Raw genomic sequence first — 20,813 nt, forward strand, 5'->3', positions numbered from 1 at the left:
CTATGTGTGTATTTTTTATTTCAAAACATTTTATTTGCCTTTTCATCTATTAACCTTTAAACAAAATATTAGTGCATTAAAACGGTTGAGACATTTAAAATGTTTTTAAAATGTGTAAAATATTTAAACCAATTAATAAAACATAATATAATAACCACATGAAAGCACACAAACAGGGAGAAGAGCCAGTAAGAGGTAGTGAGATAATACCAAGCAAAGTCTTCATTTGCTGGCATAAAACAATAACAACAGAAGGTGACAGAAAAATCTCCTGGAGGAAGGAATCCCAACGTTTCAGTGCCACAATCCAAAAGATCCTTTCTTGAGTTGCCACCCATCTAGCTTTAGATAATGGGGACACCTGAAGCAGGTAGCACCTCTGTTTTGTTGGCATTACATTTAAATCCATTAGGTCTTTTCCACCCCAAAACTGCTCCCAGGCACCTGTTTATGGTTTCCAGAGTCTCACTGGGGTTTGCTGAAAGCGCAAAATAGAACTCAATGTCATCCACATATTGGTGGCAACTCAGCCCAAATGTCCAGGTGACCTCTCTCAGCAGCTTCTTACAAATGTTTCAAAACATGGGAACAAGATAAAACCTTCTGCAACTGTCTAGGCCAGAGGCCAATGGGCTGATCAGGAGTCCCCAGCACCATACTTTGAAACTTACCTTCATGGTAGGATTGAAACCACTGCAAAATAGTACCTCCTAGTTGCAACTTCCAAAGGTGGTCCAGAAGGATACTATTAATGGTCCTGAAAGCCAATGAGAGGTCAAGGCAAATTAACAGAACCACACTCCCCTGTCCATTTCTCGTAGCCAAAGCATTTCAGTCCCATTTCCAGGCCTGAAACCAGACTGAAATTGATCTAAACAAACAGCTTCATTTAGGAATCCTTGGAATTGCCCAGGCACCACTCATTCAATTACCTTGCTCAAGAATAGAACATTTGAGTCTGGACATTTATCATGCCACTCTCCTGGGTCTACAGTAGGTTTCCGTAGATGTGAACACATCACTGACAACCTCAAGGCAGGAGCAACCACCTAGTCTCTCAAAGAGGCATTTACCCTCAAAAGAGTAAATTTACTCTCAAAGAGAATTCCCAGACCCAGCTTTCCCCCTGGCAGATTTAAGCAGCCAGGAGGGACAAGTGTCATACAAGCAGATGGTAGGCCTCAAGCTTCTAAGAATTCTATCCACATCCTGATACAGAATCCCAGCTGATACAGATGCAAGAGATTTTATTTGCAATATGTTTGGCAAAGGGATTGTAGTGGGCTGCAGAAAAGTATATCTCCTCCTGTAGGCCTGCATGACCACCTGGAAGAGTTCCACAGTTTTACACTATACAAATGCAATAGTGGCAGAGAAATATTGTTTATTACCATCACTGCCACAGAGAAGGCTTTAAAATTAGCTCCAGCCTGTACTTTTTCGGATTTGTCATGAATCTCCACTGTTGCTCTAGCCATTGTCTATTCATCACCTGCTACTTCTTTATCTGTTTAGTCATGTCCATCTCTTGGATACTCTGTAAACCAATACTCTGGTTTCTCTTCAGATCGTATAAATACTCTGGTTTCTCTTCAGATGCTCTGTAAACCAGTCCCCTCCATGCTTCCCTGTTTGCCACAACTTCTTTCAATTGATGTTCATGTCCATGTCCAACCAACAAGTCATTGGCCTACCCCGTTTCTGTTTACCACTGACCATTCCAAGTAGCATCTCTTTTTCCAGTGAATTTGCCCTCATCACCTGCAGCCCCTCAATAAACAAAAAAAACTGCTTGTGGTCTTAGGCGTGACAGAAGGACCTAGAAGTTATTGTGTCCATTGCCCAGGTTATTCCTCATACCATAGATCAACCAGGGCATTGACAGGAGCACCAACTCTTATCAACAGGAAAAATCAACCAATGTCATCTGAAAACCAGTTAGATCCATCAGGCTACTTGGCATATGATATTAATCTACTCTCCCACCCCTGCAGATTGTGGGAATCCCTATAAGTCTAAACCCCAGCAGTGTGATCTGTCCATGACAAGTGGACCACCTTGTTCCTGCTCAGAGCAAAGCTCCAGCTAAATAGTGTGACGTACAGTGTGTGGAGCCTCTTCTTGTCTGAGGCAGGCCCATGGTTGTCATATAGAACATGTAATCCTCAAATCTTCACCCTGCGCAACTTAGAGTCTCGAATTTCAACAACCACTGTCTATCAACTTCATTGATTTTAAAAAGGCATCCAACAGTGTGCACAAGGAATCACTGTAGAACATCACAAGAAGATAAGGCACCCCCAATGCTACATCAACATTTTCCAAAACCTATACTTCAACTCCAGCTGCTGCGTGAGAACTAACAAAAGCACCACTGATTTTTTTACCATTGAAACTGGAGTAAGACAAGGTTGCACCCTCTCACCATTTTTGTTCCTTCTCGTTGTGGACTTTGTCATGAAGAAAGTGATGAATGGAATGAACATTGGCATTCAGTGGAAAGATCAATCTTGACTCACTGACCTGGACTTTGCCGATGACATCGCCCTGCTGGCTGACACCAAAGAATGTCTCCAGAACAGGACTGCTAACCTGGAAAGGGAGGCTGAGAAGATTGGTCTCAGGATCAGTGGTGACAAGACAAAGGTTATGCAGATTGGAAATGCTTCCATGAACATACCTCTTTTGGTCAGCCAACAATGTATTGTAACCCACCCTGAGCCTTTCATATAGGGCGGGATAAAAATGTGAAATGACAGACAGACAGACAGACAGACAGACAGAAGTGGAACAATTTACTTACATTGGTAGCATGCTGGCCTGTGATGGAGATGTTGAAGCCAATGTGAATTGTAGAATTGGTAAAGCATTGGCAGTGTTCCAGAGGATGCGCCAAATCTTGTCAACATCTAACATCAATACTATGATGAAAATATAACTCTTCAGTACCATCATCATACCAACTGCAATTTACGCCAGTGAGACATGGAAGATCACCACAAGAATAGCCCAAAAGCTGAACGCTGGGACTCACTACATGCAACATTATGGACATTGGACATTATTTTCAATTACCTCAAAGTAGATGAATGACAGTTACAGCTGTATTTAATTTTGGGGCTATTAGATTGTGGGGTGTTGGAAAGTAGAGTTTAATTAGTGGATGAATTTTCTATTGTGAAATAAGAACTGGGTTGCTGTAGACTGAGTTAATATTTATGCACTAAATTGGATTTTTTAGTAGTGTAGCTAGGTAGATAGGATTGTTATAGTTAGGTTGTTTCTTGGACTATGCAATTGTTAGGAAGTCGGCATCCATCTTTCTATATTATATCAGGTTAAATAAGAGCTTGTTTAGTTTTGGTTGGCTATAATTTATCTGCTATGAAATGGTGTTTATTGTTGATTAGGTTGCTGCAATATTTACTGCTAGGATATTATATTGACATTACTATTGTATTATTGTTATGTTGTCATGGAATGTTATGCTATTGTGCTATGTTATTGTTGCTATGAAATTTTGTGCTATAGTATTACTGTTATATTGTTATGGAACGCTATGCTGTGCTATTGTGCTATGTTATTATTGTTATGAAATATTATGTCGTTGTCTGCTGATGTGGTTATAGCTCATTAACCTGTTATTAGCCTGTTAACCTGATACAGAATTGTTATTTGTTGAATTATTGGTCCATTGTGGGGCTAGTTTAATTGGTTTTGTTACTTTGCTTAGTCCTACTGTATTATTAATCCTATTTTATTATTATGTTAATGTTTATTTATTATGTTGTGCACCACCCTGAACCCTCCGGGGGAGGGCAGTATATAAATTAAATATCTAATCTAAAGTGTTCCAGCAGCAGTACCTTCACAAGATTCTTGGAGTAACTTACTGTGACCACATTACAAACGAGGAAATTCTGCACAGAAGTGGTATACAGAGGCTGCAGAACATTAGGACAGAGTGATGATTGCATCCTTCTGGGCACATCCTATGTTTACAAGGTCATTGTCACCTGAAGACCGCAATGTGATGGGTACCATCTGGAGGAAAGTGAAGGTGAGGCAGACCACGAAAGACATGGCACCAGACCTTCAAAGAAGACCCAAACGAGGCTCGCATCTCATGGGATGAAGTTGAACTCGTTGCAGCTGACCAAAATCGTTGGAGAATGTTGTTGCCCAGTGTGCCCAGCTGCACAGGCAGAACTAAGTCAAAGTAAGTCAACTGCATTAAGCATTCCTGAATTTTTTTTGTGGTGGGATGACAGCAGTGAAACACAGCCACCTACAAACAAATATGAGGTTTTTTGTACATCAGCAGGTCACATAAGCATGCTGAAAAAATATGAATAAGAAACCTCTAAAAATCACTTGCAGAACTGAGAATGTTCCTTGCTCAATGGGGAGGCATGTCGTATGAGACAACCTGAATGTCAAGTAAAGGGGGAAACAGAGAAAGAAAACTGATATGGGAAGGGTTGCTTGTCCATCTGGGGGGAAAGTATCTAAAGAATCTGTATAATTCCAAACTGTATAATTCCAGTGGCCATAGATAGTCCTTTTGGTCTGTGAACGTGCTTGTACATGCATGCAGACTTTGACACAATAAGCAGATTAAATGAGCCATGGCTAAAGTAGTTGTAAGCCTTCAACATGGAATAAGAACCCAATGGAGCTGTTGTATATCCACTTAAGAGTGGACAAAAGCAGACTATGTTTATTGTGATTAATGTATCAAATTTCAGCATTGAAATATTCAACATAACTCCTGGCTCGAAACTAAGCCCTGGCCTTCTCGTTTTTAATTGCATTGTGCCCTAAACGTTGCTCCGCAGTTACTCTGTCAGAGAAACAGCACCACACCTTATGCCTGCCTATGCTGGGGGAAGTCTGGTTTGTGGGCCATGCCGGAAATGAGACTGGATATACCCATGTCTCACCGCTACAAGTGGCCTGATGCTCTCGCCCTCCTTGGGCGCAGGGGCAAGCAGAGAGGGGTCTCTGAGCGGAGCGCTTCCACTCCCGCTTCGGAAGGAGCGTCCAGGCCGAGCCCTTCGCCACTTCAGCGCTGCTTACAGATCGAGCAAAGCCGCTTCCTGCGAGGTCGGGCGGAGAAGCGCGCGCAGCCTCGCCTCAGCCTCGCGTTCCTGGCCGGGGAGGCCATGGAGTGGTAGCTCGCTCGGCTCCCGCCAGGGGGCGGTCCGGGCAGCGAGCCAGGGCGGCGGGCAGGCAGGGAAGGTGGCAGCCGCGAGCCCGCTTTGGCAGGCGGCGGAGGCGGCGGTTCTGGGCCGTCGCCATAGGAACCGGCGTAGCGCCCGACAAAGCCGGCTCCTTCCTCCGGAGCGAGGAGGAGCAGGGCGGAGACGACGCAGCCGGAGCCCCGCAGCGGCGTTGCCGACTCTGCCCCGCCGCCGGCACCATGCATGGGGCGCTGCAGCCGGAGCCGCCGGGCGAGTAGGGCGAACGAGGCGCGGCCGCAGAGAAGCGACTCGGAGCCCGCACCTGTCAAGGGCTGGCCGGGTCCTTCCGCCGAGGTCGCAAACGCGGTCGGAGCAGCAGGTGCACCGGCGAAGGCAGCAGGAGGTCGCCGGGGAAGGGGGAAGAGCCTGACAGACGGAGCTGCAGACGGAGGGCACGGCAGCCCGTCCCCCCTTCCCCGGCGGAGCCCTGTCGCTTCTCGTTTGGTGTCGCGGCCACCGGCGTCTCCGTTTTGTCCTGCTTCCTCTTCACAGCAATTCCCAGAAGGGATCTTGCTCAGCTCTGGATTCCCCGTTCTCCTCTGCGGTGTTTCGGATTCCTTGGCACTGGCCTGCCTGTCTGCACACTTTCCCTCTTTTAATAATCACCCTGGTCCGGTCCTGGCAGCGGGCTGCTTTTAGCCAGTCTGTACGGTACAAACTGTCCTCTGCATGCTTTAATCTGGATTTGCACAGAATTTACCTTTATTGATAGAAGTTCCTAAGCGGATACAGCGTGTGCAATACCGAAATCAGCACTAAGGAGTATCGATTTGAATTGCACAGTGTCTTTGTGGCTTTATCCGAATTTAAACCACGCTGGTATTTAAACCACGGCCTCCAGCTTTCTTTGCAGTAGATTGCACAACGGCTTCGCTGAACTCGACACCACTGCTTTTACCTCTCTGATCTGAATTTCAAAGTAACCCTTGTTTTGCTTCGGTTTGCATAGTATTTGGCTGTGCAAATCTGGATTCACACAGCAGCTCTTGTAATTTAGCTGCTGAGTGTTACAAAGATGTTGCCAGGATCTATCCAGATCTCTGGGGAGACTCTGTCAAGCGCTGAGATTCGGGATATTTGTGAGAGCCTGCGGGAGAACTCCATCAAACTACTCTCACTCCGGGGCTGTCATCTTTCTGACCGAGATTTCGGTCGCATATGCAGGGGAGTAGCAGAGTCTCACTCCTTGGCTCAACTCAATCTTAACTTGGGTATTGTCTCTAACATCAACCGAGTCAAGCAATTGGCAGAAGCCCTGAAGACCAATCGCTCTGTCCAGTCTTTGTTGTGAGTAGTAATTCCACTTACTAAGTATCAGGACTGTGTTGGGGAAATCCGTAGTGGTGGGTTCCCAAGTTCGTTTACCTCATAACACCTTGGAAACATTACTTTTGCTCACAAAACTGGATTTGGTGGTTCTTTCCCACAACCTTACCGAAAAGGTTTCAAAAGGCCAAAGTAGTGTTTGTAATCCAAATGATTGCAACATACTGTACTACAGAATAATTCAATTAAACTAAACAAAACACAGATCAATATTGAAGTATTGAGTTATTCCGTAAATCTGCTTCTGATTTTTTTAAAAAGTTGACTGTTTACACATCTTGTTTTATTTTCAGGTAGGCCAAAGGGAAAGTAACCTATGCTGTGGAAAGGAGTAACTAGATTATGTTAGAAGAGCTTGAAGATATGTATCCTGAAATGTGAAGGAATCATTCTAATCTTTGTCTTCTATTACGATTTTTCAGTTCAATCAGGAAAACCTTAAATTTACCACCAAAATAGTTTTGGTGGTGGAGGGTAGTATAAATCAAATACTCTGTGCAAATTCTGTTCCCACTACTCCATGAATTCTGCCCCAGTTGTGTCCTGTAGCTACTCAAGTGCTTATGCCTCATCTCTCTGGATATCACTGCTCTTTATGAGTTGGACTGCCCTTATCAGAGAAAACAATATGCATGATATTTGCTGTTTCAGGTTGGAGGTGAGGCGGTAGCTGTGTATCTGACACTGTTCTGCAGGGATAACTCTCATAGACTCTTGAAGCAAGAAGGCCAAGACCAACAAATACATTGTCATCTAAGCTTTGCAGCCGAGAGCCTGCCAAGGAGAATAGTTCTTGTCACGAAACCTTAGACACACTACATGCATTGGCCTGGAAAGTGCCGAGAGAGATGTAATTTTCTTAGACAGGGCATTTCTGCATGATCTTACTGTGGTGGCTCAGCTTCTAAACTGTATCATTTTATCTCAAAAGAATGGCAGAACCTGCTTGATTCCATCTCCCCCACACATACACACTTAGCCCAGCCTGCTTCTCACATGAGGCAAATTCATCTCTCTCTCTCTCTCTCTCTCTCTCTCTCTCTCTATGTATGTATGTATGTATGTATGTATGTATGTATGTATGTATGTATGTATGTATGTATGTATGTATGTATGTGTGGTTTCTCTGCTTTAAGGACTCTTCATTCCAATAACCAATTTGTGTAGTGTTGCTCCATTTTGGACTGGTATTAATAATTCTCTATTTTTTCCTACTATTTCTTGATTCTTGTTTAAGTTGGATGATCTCGGCAGCAACCTGAACCAAAGGAAGGAGTTTGTAATTCTGGATACTTCTATTCACACAGCCTCCATGGGAGTCCCCTAACAGATGCTGGCCTGGCTGTCCTCAACCCAGCACTCTCCACTCATCCCTCACTAGTGGCCTTGGATTTTGGAGACTGCATGCTAGGTGATGAAGCCATCAGCTTGATCTGTGGGCTTCTCCCTCCTGATGGCGCCAAGTCTGGTGAGTAAGATAGAAGAAGAGTTTGGATGTATACCCCCCTTTCTGTCCTCTAAGAGACCCAAAGGGGCTTACAAGCTCCATTCCCTTCCTCTCCCCCTTACAGACATCTTGTGAAGGTAGGTGGGGCTGAGAGAGTTTCGAGAGAACTGTGATTAGCTCAAGGCCATCTAGCAGGCTTCATGTGTAGCAGCAAGGAAAAATTCCAGTTCACCAGGTAAGACTCCCCTACCCATGTGGAGGAGTGGGGAATCAAATCCAGTTCTCCAGATTAGAGTCCACCTTCTTTTAATCACTAAACCCCGCTGGTGTGGAGGTTTGGAGATGGCTGTTGACTTTCTAGGTGCTTCAGATCTTTGCTTCGACCAAACAGTCCACTTTCCTAGCAGAGTTTAAGAATATTTTCTGGCTGAACTATCACCCTGGCAGAGTTATTTTGCTGGCTGAGAACTGGGTCTCACACAGTGCAATTCCTGTGTAGAATTACTCCAGTTTAAGCCTATTGAGAGACTATGCATGGAATTGTACTGACAGAGGGGCAAGAATGAGATTTCAGATGTACTAAGAGAATAACATGTTGCCTTATTATGGAATTCACCAGCACCCTTTTCCACAAATGCAACATGCTAAAAAGTGCCATCAAGTTGCAGCCGACTGACCCTGGTGGGTTTTCAAGGTAAGGGAGGAACAGGGGTAATTTGACACTGCCTGTATTGGTGTAGCAACCCTTAGTGAGTAATAATTTATATTTTTGCAGCTTACAGCTATGATACAAAATATCCTTTGCTGTAGTGTCATCCATTGGTGCCATTCAGAAATATCTTTTTTTGAAGGAATATGTTCTTTTGCTGAAGGAATACTCCTGTGTACATTTCAACATAAAAATGTTTTGAGTGAATTTATTGTTGAAGGCGTTCATAGTTAGAATCAACTGGCTGTATCCTGAAATGTTGTGTGGCTGGGTTGTGCGGCCGTGGTCTGGTAGTTTTAGCTCCTTAGGTTTCACCCGCACCTGTGGCTGACATCTTCTGAGGCATGTCACTGTAAGATGTGTTTCTTTCCATGGCATAGTGTGGAGTGAGGTGATGGGGTGTGTGGAGAGAGTAGGGAAGGAGTTGTAGCAACTGGTAGTTGCTACACCATTCAGCAACCCATCAGATGCTACACACTCATTTCCAGCTCCCTTCCCCTCCCCGCACTCCAATTTCTGAAATGAGCCACACACATTTAGACCACTAGGACATAACATACAAATGCAACTTCAAATGAACTCCACCCAGATACATGCAAATGTACCAGAAACCGAAAAAGGCAGAAGAAATAATTAAAATTAATAATATATGCATCTTTATTGCACAGTGCTTAAAGAAATAATGTTAAGCGTAACAATGTTAAATTGCAATAATTCAACAGAAATTTGAATCCAAAGATTGCATCTCCAGCAACACCAAATTGACTGCACATAACTTGTTACACAGACTGACCTGATGTGTTTCAGCTTGATAGGTCTTCTTCTGAGGTCAAAGTACACAGACAACACAAACAGTACAAAGTATACGAATACACAAACAGTCCTTATCATACAGCTCAAAATAATATGTCACAATGAATCACAATGAATCTGGTAGAAAAGTTGATTATGACTCTCCAATCAAATGTAGATCAAATAATTATGGCCATATAGCAGTCTGTATTCATTTAAGAGCTCATATTATGGATGGTAATGAAAGACCAACTATCTGTCCTTAACTCGATACTAATTCACAGTGCAAATCAAAAGTGGAGTGAATGTTATTAGTAAAACACTCCACACTATGCCATGGAGAGAAACACTTCTTACTGTGACATGCCTCTGAAGATGCCAGCCACAGATGCAGGTGAAACCTTGGGAGCTAAAACTACCAGACCATGGCCACATAGCCTGGAAAACCCACAACAGCCTGTTTTGAATTAATATTAGAAAAAAGTGGTATGGATCACAGACTCTCTGGCTTTGACTGGATATATAGTGTACCTCTTCCAGAAACCTGTTTCACCCATGATAGCACCTTGATGCCTTCCAAATCAATGACTGGCTTAGCCAGGGGGAGCTCATATTTGATGTAGCTTTCATCATTTCCCATTCTTGATTCACTTGCTATTTTTAATTCACATCCCACTAGAATTGCAAGGTCAACATCAACAACATGTGGGCATTCTGTTGGGTTTGAGACTTCTGGGCTTTGAATTAAGACTATCTGTTTAAATGAAATGTTGTGCCCCTCTGCTGGCTCCTGTCTAGTAACCCTCTTCCCTCGTGGAGACTTCCTCGGTTGCTTCTTTGGTTTCTTCTTCCTTAAGTTAGTACCTATTCCTTTTATTGCTATGTTTGTGATAGGTGTGCATCCACTTAAGAAAGGGAGCAGATAACCATGTTCAGGATGTGCAAATGCTATCAGGCAGTATTCCATCAGAAAATTATCAATATAATAAGTCGGTAAACATTCTACTATATAGTAGTGTGGAATGTTATTAAGTGTTATGTGATGACCCTGTTTGCTGTGGCTATCTTAGAGCCCGTTCAAACAATATTTATATTTTGTCTTCACAGTTGGTCCCAACTGTTGTCATAAAGATGTACATAGGCAAATGTAATATATGAACCAAGCAGTTAGTTGCAGTTTCTGTGATTGCCAGAGCTGGAGAAAATGTTATGATGGAAACTGGAAAAAAATATCAGATTCTGAGAGTTTACAAGAATAACCACCCTTTCAACCTGGTTGGTTGAATTAAAGTGGTGTAAATGTGTTAAGAGATTACTCAATCAGCATTGATTGTGTTTGAGACCAAGCATAAAATACACACTGGCGATTATCATCCAGATCCACATCATCCACTGAAGCATTAACTTTCATGGGCCAGAGTCACCTTCATCAGATACATGAAGAGAATTCTTATTCAGCACATTATATATGCACTCAAAAAGGGGGAAGTGTGAACAGTGGGTTAAAAGATCATAAAAGGAAAGAGATCATTGGTGATATGCAGCTGCCTTCTTTTATTTGCTTTGTTTATACCATCTTTCTCCCCAGTGAAGATATGAAGCAGCTTACATCATTCTCTTTCCTCCATTTTATGTTCACAGTCACCATCTTTTGAGGTGGAGGGAAGAGTGAGAGACTAACCTAAGATCACCCAGCAAGCTGCCCATGGCAGAGTGGAGATCCAAAACTGGATGCCCCATATGCTAGTCTGACACTCTAACTACTACACCACTCTGGCTCTCCATGTTATCTTTTAATAAGTGTTAGTCTTTAAGGTACCAGAACCCCCTTTTTGTTTGCTGTAACAGACTAGCATAGTTACCCTCTAGAACATGGGTCAGCAACCTTTTACACTCAAAGAGCCATTTGTACCCATTTTCCACGGAAAAGAAAACACATGGAGCGGCAAATACTTTTTGACATTTAAAATGAAGATAACACTGTGTATTTTGGCTTTTTATCTTTACACTTTGTATAAAACAATTATAGTATGTTGCTTATGAAATCCATGAAAGCCAGCGGCCCCTGCCTGAGCCAAGCGCCGCTTTTTCTCCCCCTCCCCCCTGCAGGGAGGGGGATTCCCCACGCTCCCGCACGAACGGGGAGTGTGTAGCCAGCGGCCCAGCCTGAGCAGGGCGCCGCTTTTTCTCCTCTTCCCTCAGGGGAGGGGGATTCCACACGCTCCCAAGGAAGGGGCAGCCATGCTGGGAGCCGCACCACAGACGGGAAAGAGCCGTTTGCGGCTTGCGAGCCGCGGGTTGCCAACCCATGCTTTAGAATTTGTAACTCACATGCATGATTCTGTAGGCAGAATGAGACGGTGTATTCTTTCCAGTCCTGAATGAGAGGGAGACATTATGACTTGAGACTCATTTGGCTTCTCTGTTATACACAGGTTTGAAGGAACTAACGCTCAGTGCCAATCCTGGTATCACATCGAAAGGATGGGGACGCCTGGCTATTGCAGTGGCTCACAGTTCCCAGGTGCGAGTGTTGAACTTGGACTACAACCCCCTGGGTGAGAGAAATGCAGTCACAGTTTTTCCTTCTTTCATTTACTAATGGGTTTTTGTTGCATTGATGCCAGAGGCTGCACAAAGAGATTCTGCTGATTTAGCTTAACATCTTACTCGAATCTCTGACTCTCCTCAAGAGGCCTACACTGAGGAGCGTTATTTCTTCAGGGCTGAGGCCCAAACTCGGGTGGTGTGCATCCACGCAGTTCACTGTATTGCTATGGGAACAGCTGCATCCTTCAGTCCCGTCCCCTCTCCAGTGTGGTGTAGTGGTTAAGAGCAGGTGCACTCTAATCTGGAGAACCGGATTTGATTCCCCGCTCTGCCACTTGATCTGTGGAGGCTTATCTGTGGAACCAGATTAGCTTGTGTTAACACATACCAGATGGGTGACCTTGGACTACACACAGTTCTTTGGAGCTTTCTCAACCCCACCCACTTTACAGGGTTTTTTATGTGGGGGGGAAGGCGATTGTCTTGATGGTTACCTTGAGGCAATGGCCATTTTAAAGTCATTTAAAAATGCCACAAGGGCCCAGTCCTGATTGGGCACGCAGCACAAATTTCTCCTTCCCCAAGCCTTTTCAAGTGCCAAAACAGCCATGGGGAGGTACAGCTGTTTCGGCACTTGATAAGATGGCAGGGAGGGAGAGACGCAGGAGCACCTCAGCCCATGGGGGAGCATTTTTAAGTGACTTTAAAATGGTGGCAGCATCCTCGTGGTGGCCATGAGGACATTGGTACATTTAGTTTGACCCTCAGTAAATCCACCTGTTTGGATTTGCTTATGTACCTGGTGGCACTTGAGCTAGAACCACATTTTCACTTTTTAAAAAAGGCTCTGGAGAATCGTTCACTGTAGATGTTATTTAAAATATAAAAGAAGACAGGTTTTTGCTATAGCCCAAGAATAAGAAAGAATACGAGATTTATTTATAAATACTTACATCCCACCTTATACAAGTGTCTCTAAGTGGCTTGCACAGCTTTAAACAATTAAAAACCCCAATTAAAATATCATAAAATATAACTATTGAAACAACAATAAATAATAAAAATAACATTAAAATAACCCCAATCCCCCATCCCTAGGCCAGCAGCTGTAGAGGGAGTTTCCAGGGAGGCTACCCAAATGCTTGGACAAAGAGGAAGGTGTTCGCCATGTGCCTAAACCCATAAAGGTTAGGTGCATGTCGAATTTCCAAGAGAAGACTGTTCCAGAGCACTTCGGCAGGGGAGAGATACTACCAGAAGTACCTCTCCCTGTGACCTCAGTCCCTAGGCAGGTACATATGTGTGCAGGTGCTCCTTCAGCTAGGTTGGGCCTAAACTGTTTAGGGCTTTGTATGTCAATGTCAGTCCTGTGAATTGGGCCTGGGAGTGGATTTGGACCCAGTGTAGTTTCTTAAGGACTGGTGTGATGTGCATCCAGCCAGATATACTGGCTAACAGCTTAGCTGCTGCATTCTGCACCAGCTCCAGCTTCCAGACCATCTTCAAGGGCAGTCCCATGTAGAGTGCAGTGCAGTAGTCCAATCAAGAAGTTACCAGAGCATGTTGGTCCTCATCCAGCCCATAACTGTTCCAGGCAATGGTCCAGCACACAGAGCATCTCTCCTAACTCTGATGAAATAGAGAGATAGAGCTGGGTATCATCTGCATATTGATGACACTTGATTCCAGATTCCCTGATGACCTCACCCAGGGGCTTCATGAAGATGTTGAATAGTGTAGGGGACAGGACCAAGCCCTGGGGAACTCCACAATGGAGCTCCCAGGACTGTGAGCACAGTTTTCCCCAATAGTATCTTCTGGAACCAACCCAGAAAGTAGAAGAACAATTGTAACTCCTCATTCCCCTGAGCTGGCCCAGCAAAATGCCATTAGCTATGTATCAAAAGCCGCTGAGTGATCAAAGAGAATCAACATAGTATTTCCCTGTCTCTCTCCAAATAAAGGTCATCTGTCAGGGCAACCTAGGCTGTTCCATGCCTGAAACCAGATTGACATTGGTCCAGAAAATAAGTTTCTTCCAAATAAGCCTGCATTTGAGCCACCATCACTTTCTCCAGGACCTTGCCCAAAAATGGGATGTAGGCCACCTAGCAATAATTGCCCACACCAGAGGGTCCAAAAAGGGTCCCTTCAACAGGAGTTGGCCTTTTTCACTGCCTTTTCCAGAAGCACTGGCACTACCATCTCCATTAAAGAGGCATTTATGACCTTCTGAACCCACTGGGCCAGCCCCTTCCAGTTAATTAAAATTTTTTTTTATTCAACTTAAAAACACAACATACCCTTTCAGTTAATTTTTAGGATGGACAGGGGTTCAGAGGACTAGTAGTAGGCCACATCCCTGCAAGCAACATTCCCTGCATCCCAAGCAACATTCCCTGCATCCCTGCAAGCAACATTCTCGAACCTCAAAAACTGAAATTGGTCCAATAAAACTGGACCAGACAATGATCTGGACACCTCCACAGGACACTGTTCAATAGTGGTGTCCAATTGTGTGTGAATCTGAGCAATTTTATCTTGAATGTGCACAGCAAAATCATCACAGCAGATACCAGGGGGCATCTTGGCTGCAGTCCTCTGAGTAGAGGACACCAAGCCATTAACCACCCAAATTACTCTGCTGGACAACTTCTTGCAAACACAATGAGGGTGGAGAAATACACCTTCTTCACCGACATCACCACTTGGTAGGTCTGATAATCAGCTCTCACCAGTGTCTGGTCAGATCGACAATGTGATTTCCACTACCTGTGCTTAAGCCGTTGCCTCTCAAGCTGTCACCACGTTTTGTGAGGGAAGAGGCTCACTACCCAGTAGAGGGAGTTGCTTGAAGATTGAAGAGCATTTGACTGGGGACTATGAGGATTATGAGGAGCTCCTCTTTACAAATGTGATAGTGCCTGTGTTTTGGCCATTTTCTTTTCACTTCCATTCACAGCTCTGTAGGTGTCCTGATCATTGAGCTTGGTAGCCATACAGTGCTCCTTCCCCCATCTTCAAAAAATGGCAGAGAGGAGCGCCAGAAATGGTTGCTATGGAAACCAGCCCTCTCTGCGGCTGCACTGTCTGAACAGAATTGGCAGCTGGTGAGAAAGAGGCTAGACCAGGCAGGTCTCTTCCCATCCCGCCTCAGGGAGACAAATTCAAGCAGCTCCTCAGCACACCCCACCTTTATCTGCCCTTTCACTGAGTGAGGCATTTCTTTGCTCTGCCTCTCCTCTGTCAAGTCTTACCTTGTGAAGTGAGAGATGCCAAGGCTTCAGCCTGCTGGCAGCTGTGCCTTCTGGCCCAGAAGCCTTGCCCCCCACCCACCCCCACACACTTAAGATGAAGCTGCCTGTGTTTGCTCTGCAACGAGAGAAAAACATTCTGCATACATGCAGGTGAATGGCTTTGATTTCTCAACCAGCCAGCAAGCAGGAGAAAAACAGTGCAGACAAATGAATAAAGCTCCCTTCTTTTTTTGAAGATGTGTTACACCTTTACCTTGGAGATAGTCAGCAAGAATGGTCATGGGAGAAGCAGCTAAATTCATAGATAGCTACCTAGCAAAAAGTTAGCCACTAAACTTTTGGCTGCTGTGCTGCCCTCCAGATTCTTCAGCTTGGATTGGGTGTGTGGGATGTGGCTTGCAGGAGATTTGCTGACCTTTCTTGACTTTCTGCTCCCCAGGTGACCAGATAGCGGGGATGCTGGCAGTTTCTGTGGCATCTAGCCGCACCTTGGAGGTTCTGGACTTGGAAGGAACAGGACTTACTAACGAATCAGCTTTGGTAAGGGGAGTGTGGCCCTTTGCTGCTTTCATTTCCACTTCCAGGTTATAAGTCAGCATATTGTTTGTCAAAGGTACGTCTGATTAGCTTGGATCAAGAATAGCATTTCCACAGATGCAAGGGCTTCTGCCATGATGCATGATTTTTGTAAATTCCCCTCTCCCTTAGCAGTCCAAAATACAAAGCCATATCCTGCTCCTGTATGTGTGTGTCGGGGAGGGGGGGGGGTCTCTTTTCCCTCAGAAAAAGAAATTCAGACTGCTGCAGCAGTGTTGAGTTGCAAAAATTGCACTGAAACATTGTGCTGGATCTAACTTGCTATATATACAATGTTTGTCTGGTAGGATCAGAAAGTTTCTCTGCTGAGATTTTTGGCAGAAATTGCTGCAAACTACAGAGAAATGAGGCGTTAGTCAAGGGCCCTGCCGCAAAAAGAGCTAAGAACGTTTCCTCTAAAAGTGTTGGATACAGAGATGTGCCTTACTGCTCAGGGGTCAATTATCATGACTGCACTGAAAGTTTTTTATCTTAAGAAGATATCTCTAGCATCTTAGACTTCAGAGGCCCCTGGCTGCGCCCCATTAACTGGTCTAGTGAGAGCCTGGAGGTTTCAGCTGGTGCATCTGCCAGTGTAGGGCAGTGTTAAGAGGTGAACTTTAAAATTCTCTGCCTCTAAGTGCTCTTCTCTTTTGTGTTGCTTGCAGACTCTGTGCAACCTTTTCCTGTAGCTCTCAGTATCCATTAACATCTATTTCCAGCCAAGCTTTTCATTTCTTTTGCTTGGTTTCATTCCACAAATTCAATCCAATTGTGAGGTGATATTTGGCACTCATGGGATGACCTTCAGAAACAGAAAATGAATGCTGCTATTAGTTATCCATCCCACCTACATTTTTCAGACATAATCTGTTGGGAAGTGAAAACAGAGGTAACAGGTGACACAAATGTTGTTAATTTATAGGAGCACAGATCTTTTTGGTGGAGCCAAGTTGACCTGTTATAAGTTTGTGATAAAGAAATGATCCTAGCACTGTAATCCATTTGCTTTATTGGCTTTATTTATACTTGTCTTATTGCCTTATAATATGATGCTGTTTGTGTTAAATGCCATCACATCGCTTCCAACTGATGGAAATCCTATGAATAAATGACCCCCTTTGCCTTTTTTGGATCTGGCTTCTGAGTTGCCTCCACATCTGCCCTCTGGGTCTCATTCTATTCAGATTTTACTAGACATGGTGGAAAACTACCCAACAGCCTTGCGAACCCTGATCCTGGCAGAGAACAACATCAGTCCCGAACTGCAGCAGCAGATCTCTGACCTTCTGTCTGAGGGTGAGGAGGACGAGGAGACCGAGACTCATGAAGTCATGGCAAGAGAGAAGAACTCATGGATCTGCCAGAGCAGTAAGATCTCTGGGGAATCATTCGGGAGGAGGGGAGGAAACTGGACACTTGGGGCAAGAAAAGCAAATTTCAGGGAAAACATAGCTTAGGTTGTGGTGGATCACACAACTAAAACCCTGCAGTAGTTATTTAATGGGGGACAGGGAATGGAACACTGACTGGTCTCTTATCTGCCTAGTCCCATCCCTCTTCTCCCCTGGGCTGGCTCAGCAGGTTCACTCCACCCACATCCCTCCAGCCCCCTGGTGCGCAAGGGCTACCCTATCTATCAGAGCTCCATCACCAGCATGCCACACTGCAACATACCCCCCCCCCACATGCTATTCCATGCTGACAGGGCGTGTGTGGGAAGCAGTGGCGCCCAAGGGTATGACTGCCTCCCTGTGCCCCCAGCCCAGCCTGGTCCCTGCAACTGCCTGCTTGGCTCCCTGCGCCCCACTTATGGGAGCCAACAGGGAGGCCAAGGGAGGGCGGGGCTCCAGGGGACGGGCAGAAGCCGGCCTGCAGGGAGCCCAGGAGGGTGGGGCGCCATGGCAGGCAGCCCAGGCGGGCACCACTGCCACCTACCATGGCGCCCCACCCCTGCATCCCGGCACCTGCTCTCCCCAGATCTTGAGGAGGGCAGAAACAGGCCGGCAAGGAGCCCAAGAGGGCGGGGTGCAGGGCCCTGCCCCCCGTGTCCCCCATTAAAGGAACCATGGGAGGGATTGCAGTCTCCCTGAGAAATCTGGAAATCCTCTGAAGATGCCAGCCACACAGTTATTTTGCACCCCACAGAAGACTTTTGCTTTAAAAAAAATTAAATACAGCTTAGTAATTACATATAAATTGTAATATATTAAATGCAGCTTAATAATTACATATAAGGCTATTTTATACTGAATCATACATTTATGTTATTTACAGTCCCCCTTTCTCAGAGGGCTTAAAGTGACATTAAAGCTGTGGTTCCTCTAGCTCAGCACTATCTGAACAGCAGCAGCAGCATTCCCAGGTCCTTGGCCCTGCAAGGTCTTTCCAGAACCCTACTACTCCACAAGACTTAAAGCACTGACAATCTTAGCTATGGGGTGACTGTAGAAGTTGCCCCAGGCCCTACACAAGAGTGGGGGAAGACTGCCGTTATCTTCCCTTGCCACTGCTGCAGCTGTGCCCTGACTTAAACACCATCAGCCAGGGACAGAGGTTGGGACTCTTGGACCTCCATATAGCTGCTCCTGCCTGCTTTCTCTGCAACCACAGTGGCAACTGACGAAGTGAGAGACAGAGGCTGGGGGACACTTGGAACTGCCATTCAGGCCTTCGGTGACTCAGTTGCCATGAGCCTTTCCATGTCCCAGTCCTGCCTTGTTGCCAGCAGAAAGGGCTGGCGCAGCCAACTACCCTCACTTTCTGGTCGGCCAGCACACCCGGTTGCAGGTGCATGAGAGGAAAGCAGCATATATGCACAAGTGCCTCCCATGCTCCTCCTTTCCACCCATGGCTCATGTAGCAACTGCCCACACATGCTGCGTGCCACATGCCACTGCCATATCAAACAACACACACCTGACTGAGGCAAGCGATGACAGAAATAAAGGGGGAGGCCATCCTTGACTTTTGCCTAGGGCCCTGCCTTTAACTGCAGGTGCCAGATTGACTTGGGATCATCTGCATGTGCCCTATTATCATGTTTGCGGCTCCTCCCCCCCAAAGATGTAAACCTTTCTCATGCAGTCTGAAATCTTTGCTTTGACATCAAGTTCCATGACAACATTAAACCTGAACCACATCCAGCTTGTGCCCAATTAAGTCAAGATGGGTTTTTTTTTACATTCTGCAGTTAATATTTAAGATAAAAATCAGTGGGGCTGATAGAACTTGGCTGGACAAAAATACAGACAGTTCCCAGTTATTTTTGCTTTAAAAACTGTTCAGTCATTGGTTTGAGGGATTCAGAATATGTTTAAAATAAACATTCTTCCAATGAAGCGTATCTTGTTTGGTAAAATATTTATCAGTCGCATGTGCCCATCAGGTAGAGAAGTACTTTTGCCTTCACGCACCAACCCTAATAAGAAATAACCAGGTTAAGGTATCCCTAAAAGTCCATGCACAGAACTGAACCCAGATTTTAACATTCCCATTTATTAGGGCCTTCTTTGAATTATGTCGTTTGGCAAAGAACAACAGGTGATGCATCAATTACAAAACAATAAGTAATGTATCTCTAAAGAAGTCTGACACTTTGATTTTGAAGCTACTGTTTCCTTGGTTACAGTAGAAGGTAGACTGGTTCTTTGTATAGTCATACATAAATGGTACAGTAGCACAGTTGCCTATGGCAACAGCACATACTAAGTCCACTCCCCCCTCCAACCTATATGCATGTGGTCATGATTTGAGCACATTAACTGTTCGCTGTGAGGATGTAATGTGACTATTTACCTGTCCCCACTTCCCTTAAGGAGTACCTTGTTTTATTGTTCCTTTACAGCTTTGCCCTTTGCAGTCCCATGCTTAAGATCAAGGGTACAGACTTCAGTTAAAATTCACTGTTATTCATTTTGCAGACTCCAGTTCCCAGATGGTCCTGGTAACATCAGGCCTTGGAGAAAGTCTTCTAGCAGAAACAGAGATGTGAATAGGAAATTCCAGGTGCCTCTAATAAAAAAAATCTAATTAAAAATGTGGGAAGATGTGTGTAAGTATAGACTTGTGCATTCACATAGTTGTCATGTGTGAGTGCATGTTGTGGGTGTGTGCATTTGCAAGTGAGCTCACGTTAACAGGCAAACAGATGGGTGTGTGAAATCTTATACTCTTATGTACAATTTGCCATGCCTGACCTGACTGCAGCTTCACACACTTTGTGAACGTCTTATTGAAGTCACCTTTTAGCTCTTCCACTGGGACTTGAACCAAGTTATTCTCTACTTAAATGTGTGTCCACAGCCTGTCAGTTGCTTGTGATTGTCCATTTACTGTATTTTTAAGCTCATACCACCCATTTCTGACTGATCTTTGGGGGAGGCTGTATTTATTCAGATATGTATATTTATGTATAACAGATATTCTTTTTATTGCTTGTAACAATGTCTTGAGTAGGATTTTATAAAGTTCACAGAAACAACACAGTTGTGGTTGAAAGAAGACCTGTTATTTCCAAGAACGTGGGATGAGGGTGTGGGGTAGAGAGCTTAAAGGGAGAAAAGCAAGACTAAGACAGCTGACAGCAAATCCCTGTTCAATGCGCAAAAACTTGTGCTGTATCATCAGTGTATTAAGTATGCAACCTGACATCTGCAATTTGGTCAAATTACTGAAAAGACCTGTCTGCCTTTAAAGTGAGTTGATTTGTACTTCCTCATAATCCTGCGAATCACTCTTATGAATTCTGAAGTCCAGTGTACAGGTAGCACAAGCAGACTGTGGCTGATATCCATGCGTTCCAAAATTGCAACCGGACATCAGAGGCAAAAACTGTGTCCAATGGTGGCACAGAAAGTATCAGAGCAATAAAAAAACCTTGTGTAAATATTATATTGCTGGTACTCTTTAGG

General features: G+C 44.7%; 1 protein-coding gene across 1 annotated transcript; it reads left to right on the forward strand.

Moving 5' to 3' along the window:
- The first annotated feature begins 5,193 nt into the window (after nucleotides 1-5,193).
- LRRC73 (leucine rich repeat containing 73) lies at nucleotides 5,194-20,385 on the forward strand. Its single transcript, XM_048483698.1, has 6 exons — nucleotides 5,194-6,530; nucleotides 7,877-8,037; nucleotides 11,953-12,075; nucleotides 15,764-15,864; nucleotides 17,088-17,271; nucleotides 19,824-20,385. The coding sequence occupies exons 1-6, from the start codon at nucleotides 6,259-6,261 to the stop codon at nucleotides 19,892-19,894; spliced, it is 912 nt and encodes a 303-aa protein (XP_048339655.1). The 5' UTR covers nucleotides 5,194-6,258; the 3' UTR covers nucleotides 19,895-20,385.
- The last annotated feature ends 428 nt before the right edge of the window (nucleotides 20,386-20,813 follow it).

The sequence above is a fragment of the Sphaerodactylus townsendi genome, linkage group LG01 (genome assembly GCF_021028975.2).
Source record: "Sphaerodactylus townsendi isolate TG3544 linkage group LG01, MPM_Stown_v2.3, whole genome shotgun sequence".
In the NCBI taxonomy this organism is placed as follows: Eukaryota; Metazoa; Chordata; class Lepidosauria; order Squamata; family Sphaerodactylidae; genus Sphaerodactylus; species Sphaerodactylus townsendi.